Raw genomic sequence first — 25,269 nt, forward strand, 5'->3', positions numbered from 1 at the left:
CATTTGCACCTTCCAGCTCCAGTGCAGACATACCCATAAAGGGAGGGAGATAATATCAAAGGACTTAGTTATGCAGTCTTCATCTGTTAGTCGGGAGGAACTCTATCCAAACCGATTGGTGCAGAAGATCCCAAGGATGTGGAAAATGAGCAGGGAAGGAAGATTTACCTTCACTATTCTGAATCTCAGATGTGCACATTCAGTCTTTTCCTCGGCATCAAATGGAAAACTCTGCTCCACAATAGCTGAATTTTTGCAGCCAAGAGCAAGAGTTTGCACACCACAGGCCTGGAAAAAATGGTGTAATTTTCAATCAATCAAGTCTTTACATTCAAGTCCCTTTATAATTTGGCTTCCTGCTGCCAAGCTGATCTAGCAACTTAAAATGACGTCAGCCCTCACTTTCACTCTGCCAGCATTTCCTGCCTTGGCTACCACCAGTCAGCCTCTCAAACAGCACCATGCTGTGGCTGATGCTGCCTGCCTTGGAAAAGCTCTGTGATAAAATCTGAACAACCACTACTTTATTCTCCTTCGGATCCCTCCTTAAAAATCGTCTCTGCAATGAGCCCTACAATTCCCAGCCTGATGAGCATAGCTACACATATGACACATTGCAGCTATTTTTATTCCCCTTCTTTCCTTTTTCTACTCTCTTCCTCCCCTAGTTGTATCCCCAATTAAAACGCAACCAAACAACGCCAATCCAGGTAACTAATTAAGCAATTCCAATTTTTTACCATATTTATTTGCATGTCCGTTGTATCCCCATCCCTTGCCTTTTGTCAGTGTCCTGAGATTGTGAGGCCTTCAGAGCAGGGATGTCTCTTCTCTTTATTGGTACAGTGCCTGCCACAAGTGGGCCCCAATCCTGACTGGGATATTTGGGCACGACAACAATATAAATATTTATTAATAAATAATAAGTTCTACATAGTGGTATAAATGTTAGGCATACCGTCTTTTGCTTAAAATTCAAATGGACAACAAAGATATGATGATATGGAGGTTTACTGTCTATTGTGAGCAGCATTACATGCAGTTTTAAACTCTCTTACCGACAAGTCTTCACTGTGTTTGCAGAAAGGATATTTGTGCTGGCATGAATCATCCTTGTGAAACCTTAGGTTTGTCCCATCTATCTGGTATGTGCCAACCTCACCGGAGCTGTAATATTAATGAAGATTCTGGGCTGCCTCTGGCATTCACTATTGCACATGAGCTTGGACACAGGTTAGTTGGATGTAAAATGCAGAGTCTAGCTAGGTCTTATTCAGTGTTTTATATGTTTATCTTAAAATTGTATTTCCCTCATAGATTCCAGGGCCAAAAGGGACCATTGCGATCACTTGGTATAGCACAGGCCATAGTGCTTCGATTCTTTTTTTTTTCTTTTTGGTTATAACAATGGGATATTGAAACAGAATTGTCAAATCAAAATTATCATGAGGAAAATTTCAGTTTTGCAGAAACTACATTTTCTGTTGAAAAATCATTCAAGATGGAAACCTCCTGACCAGCTCTAGCTCTCTTCCTGACAGTCATAGTCACTTTTGGTACCCTATGCATGTTATTTTAGGCAGAGATTTTCAGCTTTGCCTAAGTGATTTCATTTCGACCTTCGTTTTTGCATACACCCCCAGAGATGAGGTGAGGAGAGCCACCTTGTATAAATCTAAAAATAAGTAAGAAAAAAACAAAGCGGTGGAAGAGGGAAAGAGCCACCAAAGCTTTTGAAATACTGGGATGTTTTAACAGTGATGTTTTCAAAAAATAAACATGTCTAAAGTAATTGGGGTTTTTTGATTCCTTGGACGGTTGCCATTTGTGGTGCTGTACTGAGCTACAGAGACAATTTTTTCATGTTGGTCTTTCAGCAGGGTGTTTGGTTATTATTGTTAAGAGTTATTGAGTAGTAAATCTTTTACAAGGATTGACAAAAGCTTTGCAGAGGTTAGACAAGACTGAGTTATCAATGGCTGGGAGAGGACCTGCTGTGGGGAAGGTCTGTTACAATGCACAATATTATTAACTGGGGAGAGAGATGGGGAGATTAGAGGCTAATTCACCAATCCATTCGTGAATATATGACAATGTGGGAAGCAATGCCTCTGACTAAATCAATAACAAGTGACATCCTTGAAATTATTTTAGAAAGGAAGGAAGAAAGAAAGGAAGGAAGGAAGAAAAAGAGTATTGTAACAAGAGAAATTATTACGAGAAGATTAATGGGCCAAATTCTGATCTGATCAGATATAACTAAGCTGAAGTGAATGGAGTTATTTTGATTTACAGCACACTAATCAAGAGCAAAATTTGGCCTGAAATTTTTGTGAGATTTGTTTTCAGTATTGACCCAGACTTCCAGCGCTTGCAGGTCTGTCCTTTGAAAGTCCCTCACTGCAAACCCCAAACTTGTAGCTATGCTGCTCAGTACTGTGATCTCAACCAATTTCATAGTCTGAGCTGGGTTTTGATCTGAAAAACAAGGTGCTGCAGAAAGTGGTACGAGCATTCTCCAGGTGGCACCCTTCCCTCTGAATCGTTACCAAATTAACTTCACTGCAGGGTACTAAAGGGCGCTGCTGTGTGAATGAGGCATGAGTACCTATGATTATTAAAACTGCCCTGGAACCTTTTGCAAGAGTCAGGGTGTAAACAGCGCTTAGTTTTTGCCAGGGCTGAGCTCTGACATCTCTAGGTTTGGCAGTACGTAACCTCGGCACCTCTGGGCTTGCCACATCAATTATAAAAGTAAAAATATTGCTTGACTCCCAACTCCTAATTGCTTGATCCTTGAAACCTCTTTCATTAAAAATTAAGCACTGGGTGTAAACAATGGGGCCTGACAAAAGCCAGATTGAATAATTATGTTTTGACTCCCTAAAATTCTCCCTGAGTTTCAACTAGGGAAGTTTACTCTTTGCTTTCTGCCCGGGAGCATTGCGGTGCATTGTGTGCCTGATCTAATGCCCACTAAAGTCAACGAGAGTCTTGACTTCTGTTGTACTTTTAGCTCATGGATGAAGCGATACCTGTATGTTTTCCTGATCACTTTGAGATCTTTGGAAGAAAGTTGCTATGTAACTATCAGCTGTAATGACTGTTTCCTGTGCTTGGTAATATTTCTTTTAGTTTTGGTATCCAGCATGATGGAAAAGAGAATGACTGTGAACCCACTGGAAGACATCCATACATTATGTCCCGGCAGCTACAGTATGATCCTTCTCCACTCACCTGGTCCCCGTGCAGCAAGGAATACATTACACGTTTCCTAGAGTGAGTGATTAGAATAATATGTCCTCTTGGAATAATGGAATGTTATGTGAGGTGACACAGAGTTGAGGAGAAATTCTTAACTATTTTTTTCCTTTGAGGATCCTTGAGGTATGTTGTTGGTTCCCATGTCATGGCACACCCAAATCTGACCAAGTACGATACAGTGAATAGTGCAAGAATTGGTACATTATGCAATGTTCAAAATTGGACTTAGATTTCAACAATCTGAGTTCAAAACTTGGTTTAACCTACAGCTATCATATGGTTACTGAGAGAAAAGTATGGCTATGGTAGATGATAGGGCATCAGAGGGCCTGACACAGATTTCCTATGAGACCTTGGACAAATCACTTATGCTCACATTTTTCAAAAGTGACTTGTTATATCAAATGTTGGGTGCCCAACTTCAGGCGCCTCTGATCTGACTTTCAGTGCTGTTGAGAGTGGCTGCAGCTCTCACTGAAGTCATTCCAATGACTGAATCTATTTCCAATTTAACAAACTACATTCTGCCTTGATTAAATTCCTCTGTAAGGTGAAATGGGGAGAGCTGCTGCAGAACCCTTCTTTATAATTCACAGAAGGAAAGAGCTGCTGAGGTCACAGGAGTCATGATATACCACAAAGGAGAACCACACAAGTTCTGTTGCCTTTGCAGTCTTCAGGGCCCCTTCTATATGCCATGGGGGGTAAAGATACCAGATATTAATACCCAGGCTACTCCTGAATGGCAGGTACTCCCAGATTTTTTTAAGTACTTTGCTCTTATCTGAGGTTCCTAAAAGATTATTGGAAATAAGTTATTTGCTAAATTCCCCATGCCCGACTTAGAATCTGGAAGTGTTGTTTCCTAAAGACCACATAGGAAAGTGCCATTAATGATTAGAAATTTACAGGTGAATTGTGAAAAAAATTCAAAATTAAAATTAAAAGCACACTTGTCTGGTTTCCAATTTTCATCTTTAGCCGAGGATGGGGATTCTGTCTAGATGATATCCCAAAAAAGAAAGATTTAAAGTCACCACTCATTGCCCCAGGAGTTATCTATGATGTACATCACCAATGCGAGCTGCAGTACGGCCCCACTGCTACTTTCTGTGAAGAGGTGGATGTAAGTGCTATTTGTTTTAATCTATCTTACTAATAAGAATTTAAGCTTTTAATTCTTATTGTGGACCTGACTCAATTCCAGTTTGGGGAAATTATATTCTGCCTACGTAAAATTCTTCTCCAGTTTCAAATGAATATGGCTATCCTAAATTGTTTTGTAGTGGTCTTGTGTATTATTGAATGGTTACTATCTTTCATGCACAGGTGACTGCATTTCAGTGGTGAAGTGGTTTCATTTTTAAATGTACATTATAAATCTTGGGTAAAATTATAAAGTGTTTTTATAACTTAGAAGTTATTTTCATAAGTAAGTTAAGTTTGAATCCTCTGTCCCATTAGCTGTCATTTGGCCAAATTCTTCAGTTAGATACACTTGCTCAACTTCTGTGAGAGCCACTTGAACAAATCTCAGAGTAGTATTTGTCCCTGTATGTCATACGTTTACCCACTTTTGTTATGGGCCAGATTGTTCAGGGCAAGGGTACAATATTATAGCCCACTATTAACACTTCTTTAGGAAAATTATTAATTTTAATTATTACATACACATAAACTATAACACAGTAAATAAACAGTGTTGGTTTCCTTTTCATTTTAATGTAACCATGTGTAATGACAGAAATTCCTCGCAATATGCACTCAAAGATATGCTTCAAGGTCTTTGAAATCAAACAGTTTTAGTAAAGCTGCACTTAAAAAAAATGTTGAGAGGAAAATGTGGCATTCAGACATAGAAAATGCAATGTATAAAACTGAACATTAAGCAATGCAACAATGTTAACAAAATTGTTAAACACATTGTGTTATTATTTGTTGACTTTAAAACACAATAGATGTCCAGCTTTGAACACTATATTGCAGTTTCAATTTTTTTAGTGTAAAATCTGCATTTCTGAGCTGTGTTAAGTAAAGACCCAACCCTAATCTGTATTAATTAGAAAAGAATTGAATATTCTAAATAAAAATGTAAAATAATAGTTATTACTACTCAGATGCAACGGGTACTCAGATGATCTAGTAAAGGAGAATCCAAACTTCAAGTATGTTTTATCATATTTTCTTACCACTTCCTTTATTTTTTTTGACTGGCTCATTTCACGTTCCTGTCGATGGTCTGGGACTTTCATTATCTTCTTCACCAGTGCACCCTTCTCGTTTTTGAAAAATAAATCGATCCGTGTCCGATTGAAATACTGCTTGCCGTTTTTTACAGTTGTAAATGGTGGACTATGCATATGCTGCTAGGTTACTTTGCAGTGAAATGCACCACTGTGCTCGTGAGAATTAAACTTGACATATTGCAGCTTGTTTTTTAAAAAATACTATACTCTGTCCAACATAAACAGCTCAAAACACTACATTTATATAGCTTTGACTTGGATTACATGAGTCACGTGCAGTTAAAGATTTACTAAGAGCTTAACTGGCAAATGCAGTTGTGCTGGCAGACCACGCAGGACTGTCGCAGCCCATCTTTGGACCATGGCCCACAGTTGGGAACCCCTGCTCTAAACAATGTAGTACCGAATAATAAATAGGGAACTTCAGTGCAGCCACTGACATGTTTGCTTCACCTAAAATCAATTAAATGAGCAATAATAGCCTCAGAGTACCAGGCTTTGAGTGAAGATTTTAGAATACTTTGAGCAGTTCTCTGTCATCATCTTTCTTTCCCAGTGCTCTAACTATGTGATCATAATAGGAGCCCACAAGCAATACACCTGATAAGTAACAAGCAACTCACTTGAAACAGACACTTTGTGAATGATTTAAACCGAGGCCAAAACTCAAAATCCAAACTTTGGAATCTGAATTCATATTTGAATGTGGCTGGTAGGCCCTAGGGTCAGATTTTCAAAAGTACTTGTCATGTTGGGTATCTTGAGTGTCACAACAGTAACTGGTAAGTGCTGAGTCCTTTGGAAAATCTAGCCATTATTTAAGTGCCAAAATAGGAACTGAGCTTTCTTGAAAATTAGTCCCCAATAGTTGATGCTGATCTGTTTTGATAATCTGACCCCCTGTCTAAGGAAAGCTGAACCAAAACCCTACATACAAATTTCAAATAAATCCAGATGCTGGGAGGGTTTAAACTCCTGAACTACATCCAGATTTTGCCCCTTAAAGCCCATTTTTAATTTTAAATAGTAACGTGTGTGTGTATAAAGAAGTTATTTATACATTGTAACTAATATATATATATATATATATATATATATATATATATATATATATATATATATATATATATATATATATATGTATATATATATATATGTATATATATATATACACACACACACACACACACACACACACACTGTAAATTGCTTAATGTACAATAGGAAGAAAAAACCTACAATATAGCAAAACCAAAAAGGGATGAAGATTGAGGTGCATAAGATTAAATCTAAATTACAGACATTAGGCAGCAATTAAAAATGTATAGTGCAAAGAAACCTAATTCTAAAAGCAGAATTACCAGCCAATCCTGAGGTCCTAATTTATTTTGTAAACAGTCTTTTTATAGGTGAATGCTCACTGAAATGTATAGGTGCTTGTCTGATTAAGACTGAGTGAAGACTTGGGGATTTGGCCTGTAGGTACAGTAGCAATAATATTCTGTCAATAAGGGGAGACACTTGTAAGGAGAAGTCAAACATACTTCCAATAGCGTGATTAATGAAGAGAAAACACACTCAGGTGGCCATGGTACGTTTTCCCCTCTTGAGGCTACTTCTGAAGCTTTGTAAAGAAATTTTTCCAATGGACAGTGGGTGCTTGGGAGGTATGTCAGTTCAGACAACAGTGAGAACTTTTAAACTCTCAAGAGAACTTGAATTCAGTCAGCTGGATACAATATATTCACAGTTTGGTATTTGTGCACAGATCTATGACAACACACTAATGAGGAGTAAATTTAAAATTGTTCTGTGGCTAAAATTTTAAACAGTGACTAGAGATTTGGAGTATCTGATTTTGAGATAACTTTAAAGGGGCCTAGCTTTCAAAAAGATCTAAGCATCCTGACCTCTGAAAGTCAAGCCCCTAAAAGGTATCTCAAATTGAGATACCCAAAAATTGTTAAGAACTTTTGAAATTGTGGCCTGGGAGTTCAACTCTTCTGAAGACAGCTGCTGTCTGTTCTCTTTCTTACAGAATATTTGCCAGACACTCTGGTGCTCAGTGAGAGGTTCCTGCCGCTCAAAACTGGATGCTGCTGCAGATGGAACTAGATGTGGAGAGAAGAAGGTGATTATGGGCTTCTCGTGTATAAAAATTAAGATCAGAAAATATAAATTGTTACTAGGGCTGTTGATTAATTGCAGTTAACTCACACGATTAACTCAAAAAAAATTAATAGCGATTAAAAAAAATTAATGGCGATTAATTGTACTGTTAAACAATAAAACCCCAATTGAAATTTATTAAATATTTTGGGATGTTTTTCTAATATATTGATTTCTATTACAATACAGAATACAAAGTGTACAGTGCTCACTTTATATTATCTTTTATTACAAATATTTGCACTGTAAAAATGATAAACAAAAGAAATAGTATTTTTCAGTTCACTTTGTACAAGTACTATAGTGCCATCTCTTCATCATGAAAGTGTAGCTTACTAATGTAGATTTCTTTTTGTTGCATAACTACACTCAAAACCAAAACAAAGTAAAACTTTAGAGCTTACAAGTCCACTCAGTCCTCCTCCTTGTTCAGCCAGTTGCTAAGACAAACAAGTTTGTTTACATTTACAGGAGATATTTCTGACTGCTTCTTATTTACAATGTCACTTGAAAGTGAGAACAGGCATTCACGCATGGCACGTCTGTAGATGGCATTGCAAGATATTTACGTGCCAGATATACCAAACATTCATACGCCCCTTCATGCTTTGATCACCATGCCAGAGGACATGCTCATTTAAAAAAAATAATACATTACTTAAATTTGTGACTGAATTTCTTGAGGGAGAATTGTATGTCTCCTGTTCTGTTTTACCCACATTCTGCCATACAGGCGAATCTCATCTTACATGCATTTAATATGCGTTAATTCAGTTTTGCGCGGTCAGCAAAAGAAACAAAAAAACAGAAGAGAAAAATAACAATTTAAATACTGTGCCTGTAGTGTGGGCAATTCCGCCCGCCATTACACTTAATGTAATGTTGACTATACATGATTTTCGCTTTACGCGCTGACAGCGGAATGTAACCCCAGCGTAAGATGAGACTCGCCTGTATATTTCATGTTATAGCAGTCATGGATGGAGACTAAGCATATGTTCGTTTTAAGAACGCTTTAACAGCAGTTTTGACAAAACGCAAAGGTACCAATGTGAGATTTCTAGGGATAGCTACAGTACTCTACCCAAGGTTTAAGAATCTGAAGTGCCTTTCAAAATCTGAGAGGGATGAGGTGTAGAAAATGCTTTTAGATGTCTTAAAAGAGCAACACTCTAATGCCGAAACTACAGAACCTGAACCACCAAAAAAGAAAACCAACCTTCTTCTGCTTCTGGCATCTGACTCAGATGATGAAAATGAACATGCATCGGTCTGCTCTGCTTTATATCATTATTGAACAGAACCCATCATCAGCATGGATGCATATATTCTGGAATGGTGGTTGAAGCATGGAGGGACATAGGAATCTTTTGCGCATCTGGCATGTAAATATCTGGTAATGCCACCTATAACAGTGCCATGTGAACGCCTGTTCTCACTTTCAGGTGACATTGTAAACAAGACGTGAGCAGCGTTATCTCCTGCAAATTGTAACCAGACTTTTTTATCTGAGTGATTGGCTGAAGTAGGACTGAGTAGACTTGTAGATTCTAAAGTTTTACGTTGTTTTATTTTTGAATGCAGTTGTTTTTTGTACATAATTCTACATTTGTAAGTTCAATTTTCATTACAAAGAGATTGCACTACAGTACTTGTATTAGGTGAATTGAAATATACTATTTCTTTTGTTTTTATAGTGCAAATATTTGTAATAAAAATAAATATAAAGTGAGCATTGTGCACGTTGTATTCTGTGTTGTAACTGAAATCAATATATTTGAAAATGTAGAAAACATCCAAAAATATTTAAATTAATCGCTTGACAGCCCTAATTGTGACATAACAGGTTTTGTCATTTGTTCCAGATTAAACTAAGTGGCATCCTGAGAGATGTCTCATATCTTTGTTTTGCTGAGTTTTTCAACCTCCAGCTTTTCATATTTTCTATGGCTTAACGGAGTTCTCTCATAGTAACATTTTTCTCTGTTATTAATCTTAAAACCTGACCTTTTTCTACTTGCTTTTATTATCATTGCCTTACTGTTTTTCTTCCAACTGAGAGACTTATAGCTTTCTTCTCAATCCATGCCTATTGCTAGCTAGCAGGAGCTCAGCTTCCTAGTTCACAGGGACTGTAAGGTATGACCTCAGTACTTCTTAATGCCGTCCACAGCCTCTGCTCACTAAGGGAGTCAGGCCACTCAGTCTTGTTCTGAATTTGTCACGTTGCTGGAACCCGAAGCACCACCCTCAGACTCCATACTGATGAAATTTTCCTAGTGTTGTAATTATTGCGCTAGCTGTCTTGTAAAGGAAGATTTAAAATGCATAGCTATTAAATGGTTTGGGGGTTCAATCCTAAAACATGACAAGCACTTCAGTGGGAGCCGTGAGTGCTCCGATCCTCTCAGGATTATGTCCTTAATCAGGATTTCATGAGATAAATCCATTTCCTCTCAATTACTAAAGTCTTATTACCTGAACAAGTCAGTGCACTGTGGTTCTGTGGCAAAGTGGGTCATTCCCCCGGCAGCCCCTTCAGACTGCCTGTAAGGGGTTGTCTACACAGTTATTCCCAAATAGTTATTCCACTTTACATTTGCAACCTACCTTATTCTGCAATAACTTTCATGTGTAGACAAGCCCTCAGAGTTTATAGTCCCCCTGCTCATAACACATTCCATGAAAGATATTCAGTTTTGACCCAGCTGGTGTTACTGTTCAGGCCGGTCAACGGTTTTGATGAAGCAGGACCCCCACCTAGGCACCACAGCCTAGCTCACAATGGGCTTGTCTACATCAGAAAGTTGCAGCGCTGGTGAGGGAGTTACAGCGCTGCAACTTTGAAGGTGTACACATCTGCAGGGCACCACCAGCGCTGCAACTCCCTGTTTGCAGCGCTGGCCGTACTCCCGTTTTGTCTCGGGTGTAGAGGATCCAGCGCTGGTGATCCAGCGCTGGTAATCCAATGTAGACAGTTACCAGCGCTTTTCTTGACCTCCGTGGAAGGAGGAAGCCTCTGGTAATCAAGCTGGTTTCCTTTCCCGGTTTGCTCTCTCGGTCCCGGAGCCACCCAGCAAACCGCAGGGAAGGAGACCTGCTTGCTCGGGGTTCCGGGACCGAGAGAGCAAACCGGGAAAGGAGACCAGCTTCGCCGCGGTTTGCTCTCGCGTTCCCGGAACCCCGAGCAAGCAGGTCTCCTTCCCTGCGGTTTGCTGGCTGGCTCCGGGACCGAGAGAGCAAACCGCGGCGTTCCCGGTTTGCTCTCTCGGTCCCGGAACCCCGAGCAAGCAGGTCTCCTTCCCTGCGGTTTGCTGGCTGGCTCCGGGACCGAGAGAGCAAACCGCGGCGTTCCCGGTTTGCTCTCTCGGTCCCGGAACCCCGAGCAAGCAGGTCTCCTTCCCTGCGGTTTGCTGGCTGGCTCCGGGACCGAGAGAGCAAACCGCGGCGTTCCCGGTTTGCTCTCTCGGTCCCGGAACCCCGAGCAAGCAGGTCTCCTTCCCTGCGGTTTGCTGGCTGGCTCCGGGACCGAGAGAGCAAACCGCGGCGTTCCCGGTTTGCTCTCTCGGTCCCGGAACCCCGAGCAAGCAGGTCTCCTTCCCTGCGGTTTGCTGGCTGGCTCCGGGACCGAGAGAGCAAACCGCGGCGTTCCCGGTTTGCTCTCTCGGTCCCGGAACCCCGAGCAAGCAGGTCTCCTTCCCTGCGGTTTGCTGGGTGGCTCCGGGACCGAGAGAGCAAACCGCGGCGAAGCTGGTTTCCTTTCCCGGTTTGCTCTCTCGTCCCGGAACCCCCCTTGAAGCCGCCCAACAGCGCTGCAGTGTGGCCACATCTAACACCACTTGCAGCGCTGGTTGCTGTAAGTGTGGCCACTCTGCAGCGCTGGCCCTATACAGCTGTACTAATACAGCTGTAACAACCAGCGCTGCAAAATTTTAGATGTAGACATGGCCAATATGGGTTCAACAGGAAACTTTTGTTCAGAGGTTCAACGTTAGGACTCATAGAATGAAACTGCAATTTAAACTAAGAGGAGTGGAATGAAATGAAGGAAAGGGAGAGTTTAAAAGCAGAATACCAGGAAAATTTTCCTGCCCAGTGAGAGGATGTTCAGTTATTTAGCTGACGATTAGTTTCTCCGAGGAAGTGATGAACAGTGTAGTGGGATATTTACATTTCAAAGCACCACTAAATACCCTGTAGGGCAAAATCCTCCATTGGCAAGGGAAAATAACCAAATGCTGACTCAGCTCCTTGGTGTTGCATGGTGATTTGCCAGTGGCAAAATTCACTCTAGGGTGCCTCCAAGTCAGGGTAGCATAACAGCATGAATCAGTGCAGGGCTAATGATTGCTGGAATAGTAGTGGATTGGAGCAGGTGACAACAGGAGAGAGGGTTTTCTTCCCAAGTAGGGATTTGGAAAGGACCTAGGGAAAAGAAGGAAAGGTTGAGGGAATAGTGGGTTTATGCAGATACTTTCAATGGGAAGGCTGAGGATCTAATCTAAATGGATGGGAAGCACTGCTGAGGAGAGGGGAGGAGAAAGGATATAAAAATATCCTGGGACTATTGTTTATTGTGATGGGGGTGGTCTTTCTATGGTGGACACCAGGGGAAATCTTTCAGATCTGTAAAGAACCTAGAATTCATTGGATTATTTAAATCAAAGTATAGTAAACACATGGAACAAGTTGTCAACTAAGTTTAGTGGCTTGTAGAATAAAAACTAAGGCTATGAGAATAAATACTGAATCTGAACTAGCTAGACATCGTCATAGAAAAGGGGATTGAAAGATACAGTGACAGTACTTTCTATTGTTTACTTACTTATATAACGCAACTACAGGAGCTGTATATTGGCTATAATTTAATTGAACAGAAGTTATGTTTGCTTCATTTCAAGTCAGTTCTGTTGCACAAAATATCTCTTCAGTCACCACCAATGGGCAATACCTCCCACCTGTGGAATTCGAAGGAGCTCCAAAGTTGTTGCTGGAGGCCCCAGGATTAAGCCCCGCTCTTCAATTCAGGCCACCAGATTTTCTGCCTCCAGCAGTATAAGAAGGCAGCAGCTCGGTTTCTCCCGACCATTTTGTTATATAACGTTAATTTTGATTCCTTTTTGCGCAGCAGTGACTTGTAATTTTTTCTCCTCATCCTCCCACCCTGGAGCGGGTATATGGGAGTTTGTTGGTTTCAACCACCTGGACCTTAGCACTGCAGTGGCTCCTCTCTGAGACTCCTCTGTGCCCCAGAAGCCTGGCAGAGATGGCCTGCAAACACTGGGCGAAAGAGTGAACATGTGATAGATGTCAGTCACAATGCTTATGCTCTCCTGGAAGGGACTCAAGTAGTACAGTGATGAGCAAATTATGGGATCCTAATAGAATAGAAAAGCCAAGACTGAGGTCATTAAAGTTAACATGGCATTTTTAGTAAGAAAAATTATGTTAACCACAGTGTTATGGCCAAATTCCAGCTCAGGTAATTGCCCTGTGCCCACCTAAATTCCCCCTGAGATTTCATTTGGATATGGTATTCTGCCTCCGTGTCACCTCAGAGGTGGTTGCCTATCAGTGGAAGATGAAAGTGGAAGATTATCCTAGGATAATCTATGTATTAGTTTAAATTTGTAAAATGCTTTTGGGGGAAAATACGTACGGTACATATTAAAAACTTGGTTTTACCTGCAAAGGGTAGTTGTTAACTACTGCTCTATTTATATGATTCTGACATTCGGACCTGTGTAAGATCATTTCTGTTCATAAAAAACTGTTGACTATATTAATTTTGCACAGTTGAGCTGTCTGCTCTTGTGCATACGCATTGTGATGCAGTGGATTAGATCTTCAGCTAGTGTAAACTGGCTTAGGGCTGTTAAAGTCAGTGGAATTATGCTGACTTCCATCTGATGAAAATCTGAACCACAGTCTTTAAATACATGATCATTTACTATTTCTTAAATAATACAGTATAATATCATACATGTTTTTCTGAGCCTTAGGATAAATAGGTTCTACTACTTATTATTCTGTGTATGCCAAAACCCATGACAGTTATTTATATGCAGGATGTACAATGGATGAAGCAGAATTTAAGTGAGATTACTCTGGATTTATACTAGTGTAAGTTAGATCAGAATTTGATTTTGTGTGTGGGAAGAGATGAGCTGCTTTATTTTACATGTTGTATGTTCTCTTTTGGTTTCTTTTCCTACTACAGCACCTTCTGTTGGTTAGCTGTGCCACGTTACATTTATGTGCACCATTTGTATCTTACACCACCATTTATGTCTCCTCTAAATTTGAACCCATCTCATCTCATCACGCACTTCCTTTCAGTGACCTATCGCCATAGGCCTCTAACTGAAGGACTTTTTCATTCCATCTCCAACAGAATACAGATGGAAGATGCCTACGTTTTTGGCAATAGATGCATACAAAATATGAATGACATTGAGGGTCATAGAGTTTAAGGTCTGAAGGAACTGCCAAATCATTTAGTCATGACCAACAGTTATCAATAGAATTTTGCTGAGGAAATGTTGCTTGACGTAGTCTATGACAGGATGAGTGGATTTTACCTCTTATAAGTCAGTGGTTCTCAACCTTTCCAACTATTGTACCCGTTTCAGGAGTCTGATTTGTCTTGCATACCCCAAGTTTCGCCTCATTTAAAAATGACCTGCGTACAAAATCAGATATAAAAATACAAAAGTGTCACAGCACACTATTACTGAAAAATTGCTGACTTTCTGATTGTATTATATAATTATAAAATAAATGTATACTGGAATATAAATATTACACATACATTTCAGTGCATAGTATATAGAGTACTATAAACAAGTCATTGTCTGTATGAAATTTTAGTTTGTACTGACTTCACTAGTGATTTTTATGTAGCTTGTTGTAAAACAAGGCAAATATCTAGATGCGTTGATGTACCCCCGGAAGACCTCTATGTACCCCCGGGGTACATGTACTCCTGGTTGAGAACCACTGTTCTAGGTCATCTTTAGACCAACAAAGCTGTTTAAATGATTTTCGGCACACACAGCTGACTAGGTTTTAATTTAAGCATTCATCAGTCTGCATTTTTTTTTTTGCATTGAAAATTTTCTGACCCTCTGTGTTTGCTTTTTCTTTATTATTCAGTGGTGCTTCAACGCAGAGTGCATTACAGTGGGAGAGAATCCAGAAATAATAAACGGTGGATGGGGCACATGGTCCTCCTGGTCCCATTGCACACGGACATGTGGGGCAGGAGTTCAAAGCGCAGAAAGACACTGCAATAACCCAGAGTAAGTTGTGCGCACAGTTCATCACCAACCCTTTCAATGCTTTTTGTATGTAGTGCAAGGTGTTTGCGATGTCTGATGGGTATTTGTGAGGATAGGAACACTTTTGTTTCTCACCATATTATTAACAGCTATTGCAGCAAGGCAACCACTGAATCCACTTCTCCCCATAGAAACACCCCTGTCTAGAATTCACCATCCTTGCCTTTTACAATTTTCATGTTGCTTCTCAGTCTTTCTTACCTTCCATGGAAATTACTTCCACCTAAGAGAGACAAAATCTTCACCTGCAGGATTAGTACAAACATCAGAAACATTGTTTTAATGATACTACTTTGTATAATTTGCAATATCCTCAATAACTATGTGAGGGTAAAGATTAGTGGCCTATTCCTGAGAGCTGATGAGTACTTACAAGTCACATTTGATCCTAAACCAGCTTCATTTGAAGTCTCAGAGATCCTGGTGATGGATTCTAAGAATCTAGTAAAATAGGTATGTATAGGGCAATTTTTTTTAAAAAAATGCCTGTGTCTCATTTTCAAAAAGGACGGAAACACTTAGGGCCCAGATCCTCAAAGGTAATTAGGTGCCTAACTCCAAGGAGTGATCAGTTCCTGACATGGTTGAGCTCATGATGAACTATCTGTATGTTACTGTCTTAAACAAATAACACTATGTGTCAGATTTTCCAAAGTGCCTAAGGTCTGGTCTACACTGCAGACATATATTGGTATAGCAATGTCACTCAGGGGTGTGAAAATCCACACCCCTGAGTGATATAGTTATACTGACCAAGCCCCCCATGTAGATAGCACTATGTCAGTGGGAAAACTACTGCCTCTTGGAAGGTGAATTAACTACTGCGATGAGAGAGAGCTCTCCCGTTGGCATGGAGCAGATTCATTATCATGCTACAGCAGCACACCTTCATTGGTGCAGCTGTGCTGATGCAGCATTTTAAGTGTAGACTTGCCCTAAGTTATTGAGAAGTCAAGTCCCCATTTGACTTCAGTGTTCAGCTTCTTGTTATGAATGTACTGTTTAAAATAAAACACACCTAACTTTCATACAGAGTCTAAAGACCCAAAACTTCACGCTTTACTTGTAGGCCACAGTTTGGAGGAAAGTATTGCACCGGAGAAAGGAAACGCTATCGCATGTGTAACATTCTCCCATGTCAACGAGACACACCAACCTTTCGTCAGATGCAATGCAGTGAATTTGACACAGTTCCCTACAAGAATGAATTCTACCAGTGGATTCCAGTTTATAACACAGGTAAGGAGCTAACACAGTCAAATTCAGAGCACTTACAGATAAATACACCTCTACCTTTATACACCTCTATACAGCAGGGAGGGGATGCCCAGCAGTCAGTGATGAATGGGGGAAGAGGAGGATGGAGCACCCCTTCTCACAGAGAAGAGTGAGCGAGGAGATGTCCAGCACTCAGGGAGGGAAGGGCATGGGGAGAAGAAGGGGTGCTTGGCTCACACGGAGGGAGTGGGTCAGGAGGGGCCGGTACTCCCAGATGCAACCTCATTCCCAGTGTCCTGTCACTACAGCAGTCCATGGTCTTGGCAGGCTCCCTGCCCTTCTCTTTCCACCACTCCACAGCTGCAGCAGCCATCAAATGCAGTTACCCTCTCCTGCACAATGCTGACCAGCAGGGAGTCTGCAGGTGGGGAACTGGGTCTGGGGAGTTCGAACAAGCAAAAAAAACTAGGTAGAAACTGGAAAAATTCAAAAGCAATTAGTGATCAGGAGCTATCTTTACTGTTAGCGCTGGACTTCAAATGCCTATCCAGCAAGAATTACCAGCATTACTTGTTCCTTCACCTAAGAAAAATAAACTGTTTAGAGATGTTACGCTCAAAGGCACTTTGCTTTGACTTTAGATGTACTTTCTGCCAGTAGCATTTGTCATCAAATTTACTGTGTGTTTAATGCTTGACAGCTATGAATAAACTTCTTAAATATCACCTAGTGCCACACTCATCGTATGAGTATACTACTGAAGATAAGGTTGGAACAGGCAGTAGTCCAGGAAAGTATTATCAAAGTGGTTTCCTCAGTTTGAACAAAGAAAAATAAGGGTGATTAGGTATTTTATGAAAGAGTTTGTCAATAAATCCAAAGCACTTAGGGCTTGACACAGAAACTACATACATTCCCAATTTCCTATGTAAGAAAAGGTTTAAAATCATCCCTGAGTCTTATTGCTTAAAGTTGAGAAATCTTTAAAAGTCTAACAATATAACTCGTGGAATATGTGCATAAACTGCGTAGTTATGTAAAAAAATAGGAGCAGGTGCTGATGTCAGCTTTGATAAGCTGTTACATTTGGTGATGCAATAGCACTTATTGTGGGTAGTCACCAATGATGTCAAAGCAGCCATTTGTGACAAAAAACCTTCCACGGTTTTGATGGCAGCAGAAATTGACGATGAGTATGTTGAGTCAAGGGCTTGAGAGGGGTGCAATCTCCAGTTTACAAGGGAGGAATAAACCTAACCTCAACTGTGTTAAAAAATCTCCAAGGAGCCCAGATTTTAAAACTTCTTACCCTACGGGGAAGCCAATTGTTTGCCATGAGGGTGGGATCCCTAGCCATATAAAGTCAAATTGCTCAAGGCTTAAAACCACCTCACAACCTGCACCCGCAACGCCTTTCGTGGATTCCAGTGCTACCAATGTAAGTGCTAATGCTACCACATTAGTCACAGAGGAAATTGTGGGAGAGGAAAATGGCCTCATAAATTATATAAGAACTGAGTCATAGGATGATAGTGAACAGTTCATTAAGAGTGTAAAAGTAAATAGTGTTGAATGTACTGGGTGGCATGATACTGCATCTCATATTACTTTGGTTAAAGAAAGTTTTATGATAAAAGATAAATTGCCTGGCAGAAGTATAAATCTTCTAGCTTTGGCTGAGTTTTCAATAACTGTGCCTCTGGCTAAAATCCACCTGAGTGGGAAAATTTTAAGTATTATAGTGTGGTTGGTATTAGGAATTGCTACCTGCTGATATTTTGATAGGTAATGACATTGTAACTATGTCCAATCAGGTTAATGTTATAACTGCCATAGTTCTGGTTCCTCTACTTTGCCTGCTGTCAGTGAGGTGTGAAGGTGATGGGGGGGAATTCCCCTGAGCTTGCCAGCTGAGGAAGGATCTGAGGATTCTTTCCTACTGGAGACTGTTCCAGGTTTAAGTGAAACATAGAAAGAATTTATATTGGCTTATTCAAGTGATATTACTTTGGAAGAGACCAGGATTGCTACACAGGATCAGACTCCTTCTGAGGAAGGAAAGGTCAGTTTTATTTATTCAAAATGGAGTATTATTTGGGAAAGCTCCTTCTGGAAAAAGGCAGCTTTCTGGTGAAGTTTGCAAGCAAATAGTTGTGCCTAAGAGGTATAGGAGAGATTTGCTCCAATTAGTTCATGATGGGCAATTTGCGGGTCATCTAGGAACAGAAAATGTGTGACAGGCTGAAGGAAACTTTTACTAGACCCATACGTTTCAGAAGGTGAAGGGTTATTGCAGAAGATCTAACTTATGTCAGAAGGACTTTGTAAGGTGCCTGTGATGGGGTGTATTTGCCCCGAACTGGACAAGGAGGAGTTAACAGCACACTGTGGGCTGAGGAAGCCATCACGCCCTCGCCCCTACCGGGCATGCTCCAATTGAAACAGCAGTATGAAAGAGAGTAGCACATGTCCGTCTGGTCTGACTGCTGAGGAGGGAGGATGTATGCTGCAGGTTCCTGCCTGGTAGCTACTGGAGCCCAAAACCACAGAGGCCAAACCTGCCAGGATCTCGACAGATTCTCATCTACCTGCGGACACCCAGAAGATGGTGGAACCACTGGGAGCTTCACAGGCCAGAGACCTAGGCGATCCAGAGATTATGCCACTGGAAGACACGGTAGGAAGTAGCCCAGGGGAACTGGACATCAGTCCGGTTGTAGAACCGAACAATAAGTTACCGTGCTTTGGTCGGATCCCCGCTTATCCAGTGGTGAATAGGCTTGGCACTGACAAGGCCCTGGTCTGGGAGCTGGTGGAGTATGAAGGGTTCCGGTCCTCTACCCTGGTCACCATCCCTCTGGTGGCAGCCCACCCCTTCTGGCCATTAGGCCACACAGCCCTGCTAAGAAAGACAGCTGTTTTGACTCTGGCCGCTAGGCCACAGAACCTAGCAAGAGAAGGCAGCTGTATTGACTCTGACTGGTAGGCCACACATCCCTGGTAAGGAGGGCAGCTGTACTGACTCTGGCTGGTAGGCCACACAGCCCTGGTAAGGAGGGCAGCTATGCTGACTCTATTCATTAGACTGCACAGCTCTGTGAGAGAGGGCGTCTATATTGACTCTGGCTGCTAAGCCGCGCAGTCCTTGGGGAAAGGGGAGCCATATTGACTCTGGCCATTAGGTCACACAGCCCTGTGGGAGAGGGGAGCCATACTGAGTCTGGTTGCTAGGCCAAAAAAGCCTGTGAGAGAGGGCAGAACTATTAACTCTGGCCACTAGCCCACATAGCCCTGCGAGGGAGAGTGACCCCATTGATTCAGACCTCTATGCCAGACTGCCCTGAACCTCGGGGCTGTCAGCTAGACTTCACTAGACACCCAACAACCTTTATCTGTTATTGGGGAGGCATTTGCCAGAGTGTCTGTGGAATTTGTGGGACCTTCCTCTACACTTCCAGGAATGGAAAGAAATATATACTGGTGGTGGTAGATTCAGCTACCGGGGACCCCGAGGCTACACCATTGTCTAATATTGAAGCTTAAATGGTAGCTACAGATCTATTTGCTATTTTCAACCGAGTAGGCTTTCCCAGAGAGAGTTTATCAGACCATGGTACAAATTTTATGTCTGTTGTCTTTAAAATGTTGTGGAAGTTATGCAGGATGAAGCATATAAACGCTGCATCCTACCACCCAGAAACTAATGGGGTAGTGGAGAGATTCAATGGAGCTTTAAAAGCCATGCTGAGAATGTATGTATCCAGGCATGAGGACAACTGGGATCTGTTGCTCCCCTTGTTACTCTATGCGTACAGAAGTGTGCCCCAAGAATCTACTGGCTTTGCTCTCTTTGATCGCCTGTATTGGAGGCAGGTCAGAGGACCCTTAAATTTAATTTGTGATTCTTAGGAGGGCAGTACTGAGGAAAATGAACAGTCTCAGTTTAAGGAAAATTTGCAAGTTCTGGTGGATTTGGTGCAAGAGAATCTTAAAAAAAGTCAGGAAAGTCAGAAAGCTTGGTGTGACAGACATATAAAAGAGAGGTCGAAATTGGAGCTATGGTGCTCCTACTAATTCCTTGAGGAAGAACAAAATGTAAGATTTCTGGAAAGGGCCCTTTGAAGTAGTTGAAAGAGTAAACGAGGTTACATATAATGTCAGAAATCCTGATGGCAGGGGAGCCGTGCAGACAGTACACATCAATAGGTCGCAGACTTACCATGAAAGGCAGTTAGCTGTCAATGTGATTTGCTGTGCTAATGAAGAGAAGTTGTCTGCTCCCTTAATTGATTTGGTCAGGGAAAGCAAGAAGGAAACACCACTAGAGCATTGAGTTTGAGGAAAGCTTAACTCTATCCCAAAGGCAGGAAATGCTGGCCCTGTTTGTCTCTCAGGCCATGTCTACATTACCATGTATGTCGGCAAAACTTATGTCACTCGGAGGTGTGAAAAAACACATCTCTGAGCAATGTAAGTTTCACCAACATAAGTAGTAGTGTGCACAGCACTTCTCCCGCCGACATAGCTACTGCTGCTCATTGAGGTGGTTTTATTATGTCAGCAGAAGGCTCTGTCCTGTCAGCATAGAGTGGTTGCGATCTTACAGCAAGGCAGCTGCATCAGTACAGCTGTGTGACTGTAAGCTCACTAGTGTAGACATGGCCACATGTTTAACTAACAAGATGGTGCGTTCCATTTAGACGATAGGGACACACCCTGCAGGCCAAGGGGGAACTGCAGAGACAGATGAAAGAAGAGGTGGGAAGCATGCTAAAAATGGGAATAATCACTGACTCAAAAAGCCCAGGGGTTTCCCCTCTTGGAATGGTCCTAAAAGGGATAAAACCATGAGGTTTTTGGTGGATTATAGGGAAAAAATGTCATCACCCAGCCTGATCCATATCCCATACCCCAAATAGAGGACTTATTGGACCAATTGGGGGGTGTTAGTGCAAAATTCATAACTTGTGGGTATTTACAAGTTTCCTTAGATCCGCTTTCCTAGTGGAATCTGGACTGTATGAATTTAAAGTTTTGCCTTTTGGGTTGATGAATTCTGGAGTGATCTTTATGCAGTTTATTAATGAGGCTCTGCATAGGTTACAAACATTTGCTAGAGCCTATATAGATGATTTGGCCATTTTCCATAGTGCCTGGCAAGACAACCATGCACCATGTAGATGGAGGTGGGCAAACTTTTTGGCCCAAGGGCCACATCTGGGTATGGAAATTGTATGGTGGGCCATGAATGGTCACAAAATTGGGGGTTGCGGTGCAGGAGGGGTGAGGGCTCTGGCTAGGGGTGTAGGCTCTGATAGGGCCAGAACTGAGGAGTTCAAGGTGTGTGGGGGGGAGGGCTCTGGACTGGGGCAGAGGGTTGGAGTGCAGAGAGAGGGGGTGAGGGCTCCAGATGGGGATGTGGGCTCTAGGGTGAGGCTGGGGATAAGGGTTTGGGGGTACAGGAGGGTGCTCAGGGCTAGGACTGAGGGCTTCAGAGGGCGGGAAGAGTATCAAGGCTAGGGTTGGGATGTGGGAGGGGGCCAAGGGTGCAGGCTTCAGGCAGCTATTACCTCAAGCAGCTCCCAGAATCAGCAGCATGTTCCCCCTCCAGCTCCTATGTGGTGACGTGGGCATGCGGGTCTGCATGCTGCCCTGTCTGCAGGCACCGCCCTGCAGCTCCCATTGGCCACAGTTTCTGGCCAATGGGAGCTGCAGTGACAGCACTTGGGGCAGGAGGAGTGTGCAGCGCCCCCTGGCTGCCCCTATGCACAGGCACCGGAGGTGGGACATGCCGCTGCTTCCAGGAGCCGTGCGGAGTGCGGCAAGTCCCTGGTGGGAGCTCAAGGACCAGATTAAAACATCTAGAGGGTTAGATGCGGCCCTCGGGCCATAGTTTGCTCACTCCTGATGTAAGTGTTGCACTGCAAAGGCTGAAAGAAGCCAACCTCACTGTTAAAGTCTCCAAATGCAAAATGGGGGCTTCAGAGGTATCTTATCTGGGACACAGGTGGGCAGTGAGCTGGTCCACCCTGACACCTTAGAAATAGAGCTGTTAAAAGCTGGTCTGTCCCTAAAACAAAAAAGCAGGTTGTCAGAAACAGATAGCTAAGGGTTAATGTCTCTTTCACGTGGAAAGAAGTAATCTGAACCACCTGACCAGAGGACCAATCAGGAAACAGGATTTTTTTCAACTCTGGGTGGAGGGAATTGTGTGTCTGAGTCCTTTGTCTTCTGCCTGTATGCTCTCTCGGATGAGTTTTTTCTATTTCCTGCTTTCTAATCTTCTGTTTCCCAGTTGTGAGTACCAAAGATCAGATAGGGATTTATATGTTCTTTTGTATTTACATGTCTATAATTGCTGAAGTGCTTTGAATTGTATTCTTTTTGAATAAGGCTGTTTATTCATATTTCTTTTAAGCAATTGACCCTGTATTTGTCACCTTAATACAGAGAGACCATTTGTATGTATTTTTCTTTCTTTTTATATAAAGCTTTCTTTTTAAGACCTGTTGGAGTTTTTCTTTAGTGGGGAACTTCAGGGAATTGGGTCTGCAGCTCACCAGGGAATTGGTGGGAGGAAGAAATCAGAGGGAGGTCTGTGTGTGTTAGATTTACTAGTCTGACTTTGCATTCCCTCTGGGTGAAGAGGAAAGTGCTTTTGTTTTCAGGACTGGAATTACAGAGGGTGGACTCCCTCTGCTTAGATTCACGGAGGTTGCTTCTGTGTATCTCTCCAGGAACACCTGGAGGGGGGAAGGGAAAAGATTTATTTCCTTTAGTTGTGAGACTCAAGGGTTTGGTCTTGGGGTCCCCAGGGAAGGGTTTCGGGGGGACCAGAGTGCCCCAAAACACTCTAATTTTTTGGGTGGTGACAGCAGTACCAGGTCCAAGCTGGTAACTAAGCTTGGAGGTTTTCATGCTAACCCCCATATTTTGGATGCTAAGGTCCAAATCTGGGACTAGGTTATGACATGGTGGCAGCATTTATGGGAAAGATAGAATCCAGAAGCCAGTAGGAATATTATATTTTTCTTTTCTCTGCTAGGGGCTTTTTAGCAGAGAGAAACAGTTTGGTTTTAAAAGGGAACCAGAGAGAAAAAATTTTTCTGCTCTCTCTGGCAGTTTTTGGCTTGCATATTAAGCAAGGAACCATTAAGCTGTGACAAACAGGTCTTTTGTGACAATAGCACTCCCATTGAGAGTCATTACCAGCACTATATACATGCAAATAAAGTGTTTTTTCTGGTTTACTTTACATTGAAAACAATTAGCTAGGAAGAAAGGGAAAAAGGCACTGTTGCTAGGCAGACCCCAGGAGGCAACAGAGCCTGCAGTTCAGAAGATAAACACCGGAGGGCACCCCAACACAAGAAAACAGGAACCATGCCTACCAAGACAAAAATGGGAGCCGAAGAACAAAGCAAAGAAGCAGAACACAGGCGACAACTGGAAAAAAGAAAAAGAGGTGGAGCTGAAAGAAAGAGAAGAACAAATCAAACAGGCAGCCCATAAAAGAGAACAAGATGCCAAAAATGCAGCCCACCACAGAAAACTAGAAGAAGAAGAGGTGGCCCACCGCCGAGACCTGGAAAAACAACAAAAAGAAAATGAAGAGAAGGAAAAACAGAGGAAACATGAACTGGACTTAGCGCAAGCTGGGCTGAATGTGCCAGCCAATCCTAACAACCCTTCGCCAATTATGGTTCCACATCCCAGGAAATTTCCCACCTACAAGGCAGGTGATGACACCGAGGCCTTCTTGGAAAATTTTGAAAGAGCCTGTCTTGGGTACAGCATCCCTGAAGACCAGTACATGGTAGAATTGAGGCCACAGCTTAGTGGACCTTTAGCAGAGGTGGCAGCTGAAATGCCTAAGCAGCACATGAACGACTATAAACTTTTCCAAACCAAGGCCAGATACAGAATGGGGATAACCCCGGATCATGCCCATCGGCGTTTCAGAACCCAAAAGTGGAAACCAGATGTGTCATTTCCCAAACACGCCTACTACGTTGGGAAAAATTATGAGGCCTGGATATCAGGACACAATGTTAAAACCTTGGAAGAACTGCACCTCCTCATACAAATGGAGCAGTTCTTGGATCGTGTTCCTGAGGACATAACACGGTACATACAAGATGGAAAACCCAAAAATCTACCTGAGGCGGGGGAGATTGGAGCCAGATGGATGGAAGTGGCAGAAAGCAAGAAAGCTACGGTCAAGGGGAACGAATACCCCAGGGGGCACACCGACCATAAACCCTACAACCGAGGACAGCCAAAGACCCCACATACAACCCAAGTAAAGCCACAGACACCCTATTCTTCCACCTCACCAGTCTCCAGTAACTCACCTCGGCCCAGTGACCCATCAGATGGAAGATGCTTTAAGTGTAATGAACTGGGACATATCAAGGCCAACTGTCCAAAGAACGCCATCCGAGTGCAATTAATTACACCACCATCACCCAAAAGATTCTCAGGCCCAGATGCCTCTCAAATACCCTTGGAGCGGAGGGAAAATTTGAGAGTGGGCGGAAAGAAGGTTACTGCATGGAGAGACACGGGGGCACAAGTGTCAGCTATCCACCAATCCTTCGTTGACCCCAAATTCATCAACCCAAAGGCCAAAGTTACCATTTACCCCTTCATGTCACAAGCTGTAGACTTGCCTACAGCTGAACTGCCTGTCCAGTACAAAGGCTGGTCAAGGTTATGACACAGGTCCAATCCTTTATTGGTTTGGCCAACTATTGTAGTAGGTTTGTAAATGGTATTGTGACCCCCATCGCAGACCTTATAAAAGGAAAACTGGACGAGGTGACAGAGACTTCCAAAATATAAAAGATGCTTTGTCTAAGGAGCTTGTTTTAGTCAGTCCTGATTTTAATAAACCATTCCTGCTGTGTATGAGTGTTTCTAATATTGGTTTGGATGTTGTACTAATGTCAGGTGGATAAGGGGGTAAAAGACATCCCATTACATACTTAAGCGAAAAACTGATCCCAACTGAGCAAAAATATGCCATGATT

At 42.3% G+C, this 25,269-nt stretch overlaps 1 protein-coding gene across 1 annotated transcript in view; it reads left to right on the top strand.

Moving 5' to 3' along the window:
- Positions 1-25,269, top strand: part of ADAMTS12 (ADAM metallopeptidase with thrombospondin type 1 motif 12) — a 319,574-nt gene that overhangs the window by 170,626 nt on the left and 123,679 nt on the right. Inside the window, exons 7-12 of the mRNA XM_030567717.1 lie at positions 1,084-1,233; positions 3,136-3,279; positions 4,246-4,390; positions 7,549-7,641; positions 14,835-14,980; positions 16,089-16,258. Of these exons, the coding sequence (XP_030423577.1) occupies positions 1,084-1,233; positions 3,136-3,279; positions 4,246-4,390; positions 7,549-7,641; positions 14,835-14,980; positions 16,089-16,258 (848 nt within the window). The remainder of the gene's footprint in view (positions 1-1,083; positions 1,234-3,135; positions 3,280-4,245; positions 4,391-7,548; positions 7,642-14,834; positions 14,981-16,088; positions 16,259-25,269) is intronic.

The sequence above is a fragment of the Gopherus evgoodei genome, chromosome 6 (assembly GCF_007399415.2).
Source record: "Gopherus evgoodei ecotype Sinaloan lineage chromosome 6, rGopEvg1_v1.p, whole genome shotgun sequence".
Taxonomy (NCBI): Eukaryota; Metazoa; Chordata; order Testudines; family Testudinidae; genus Gopherus; species Gopherus evgoodei.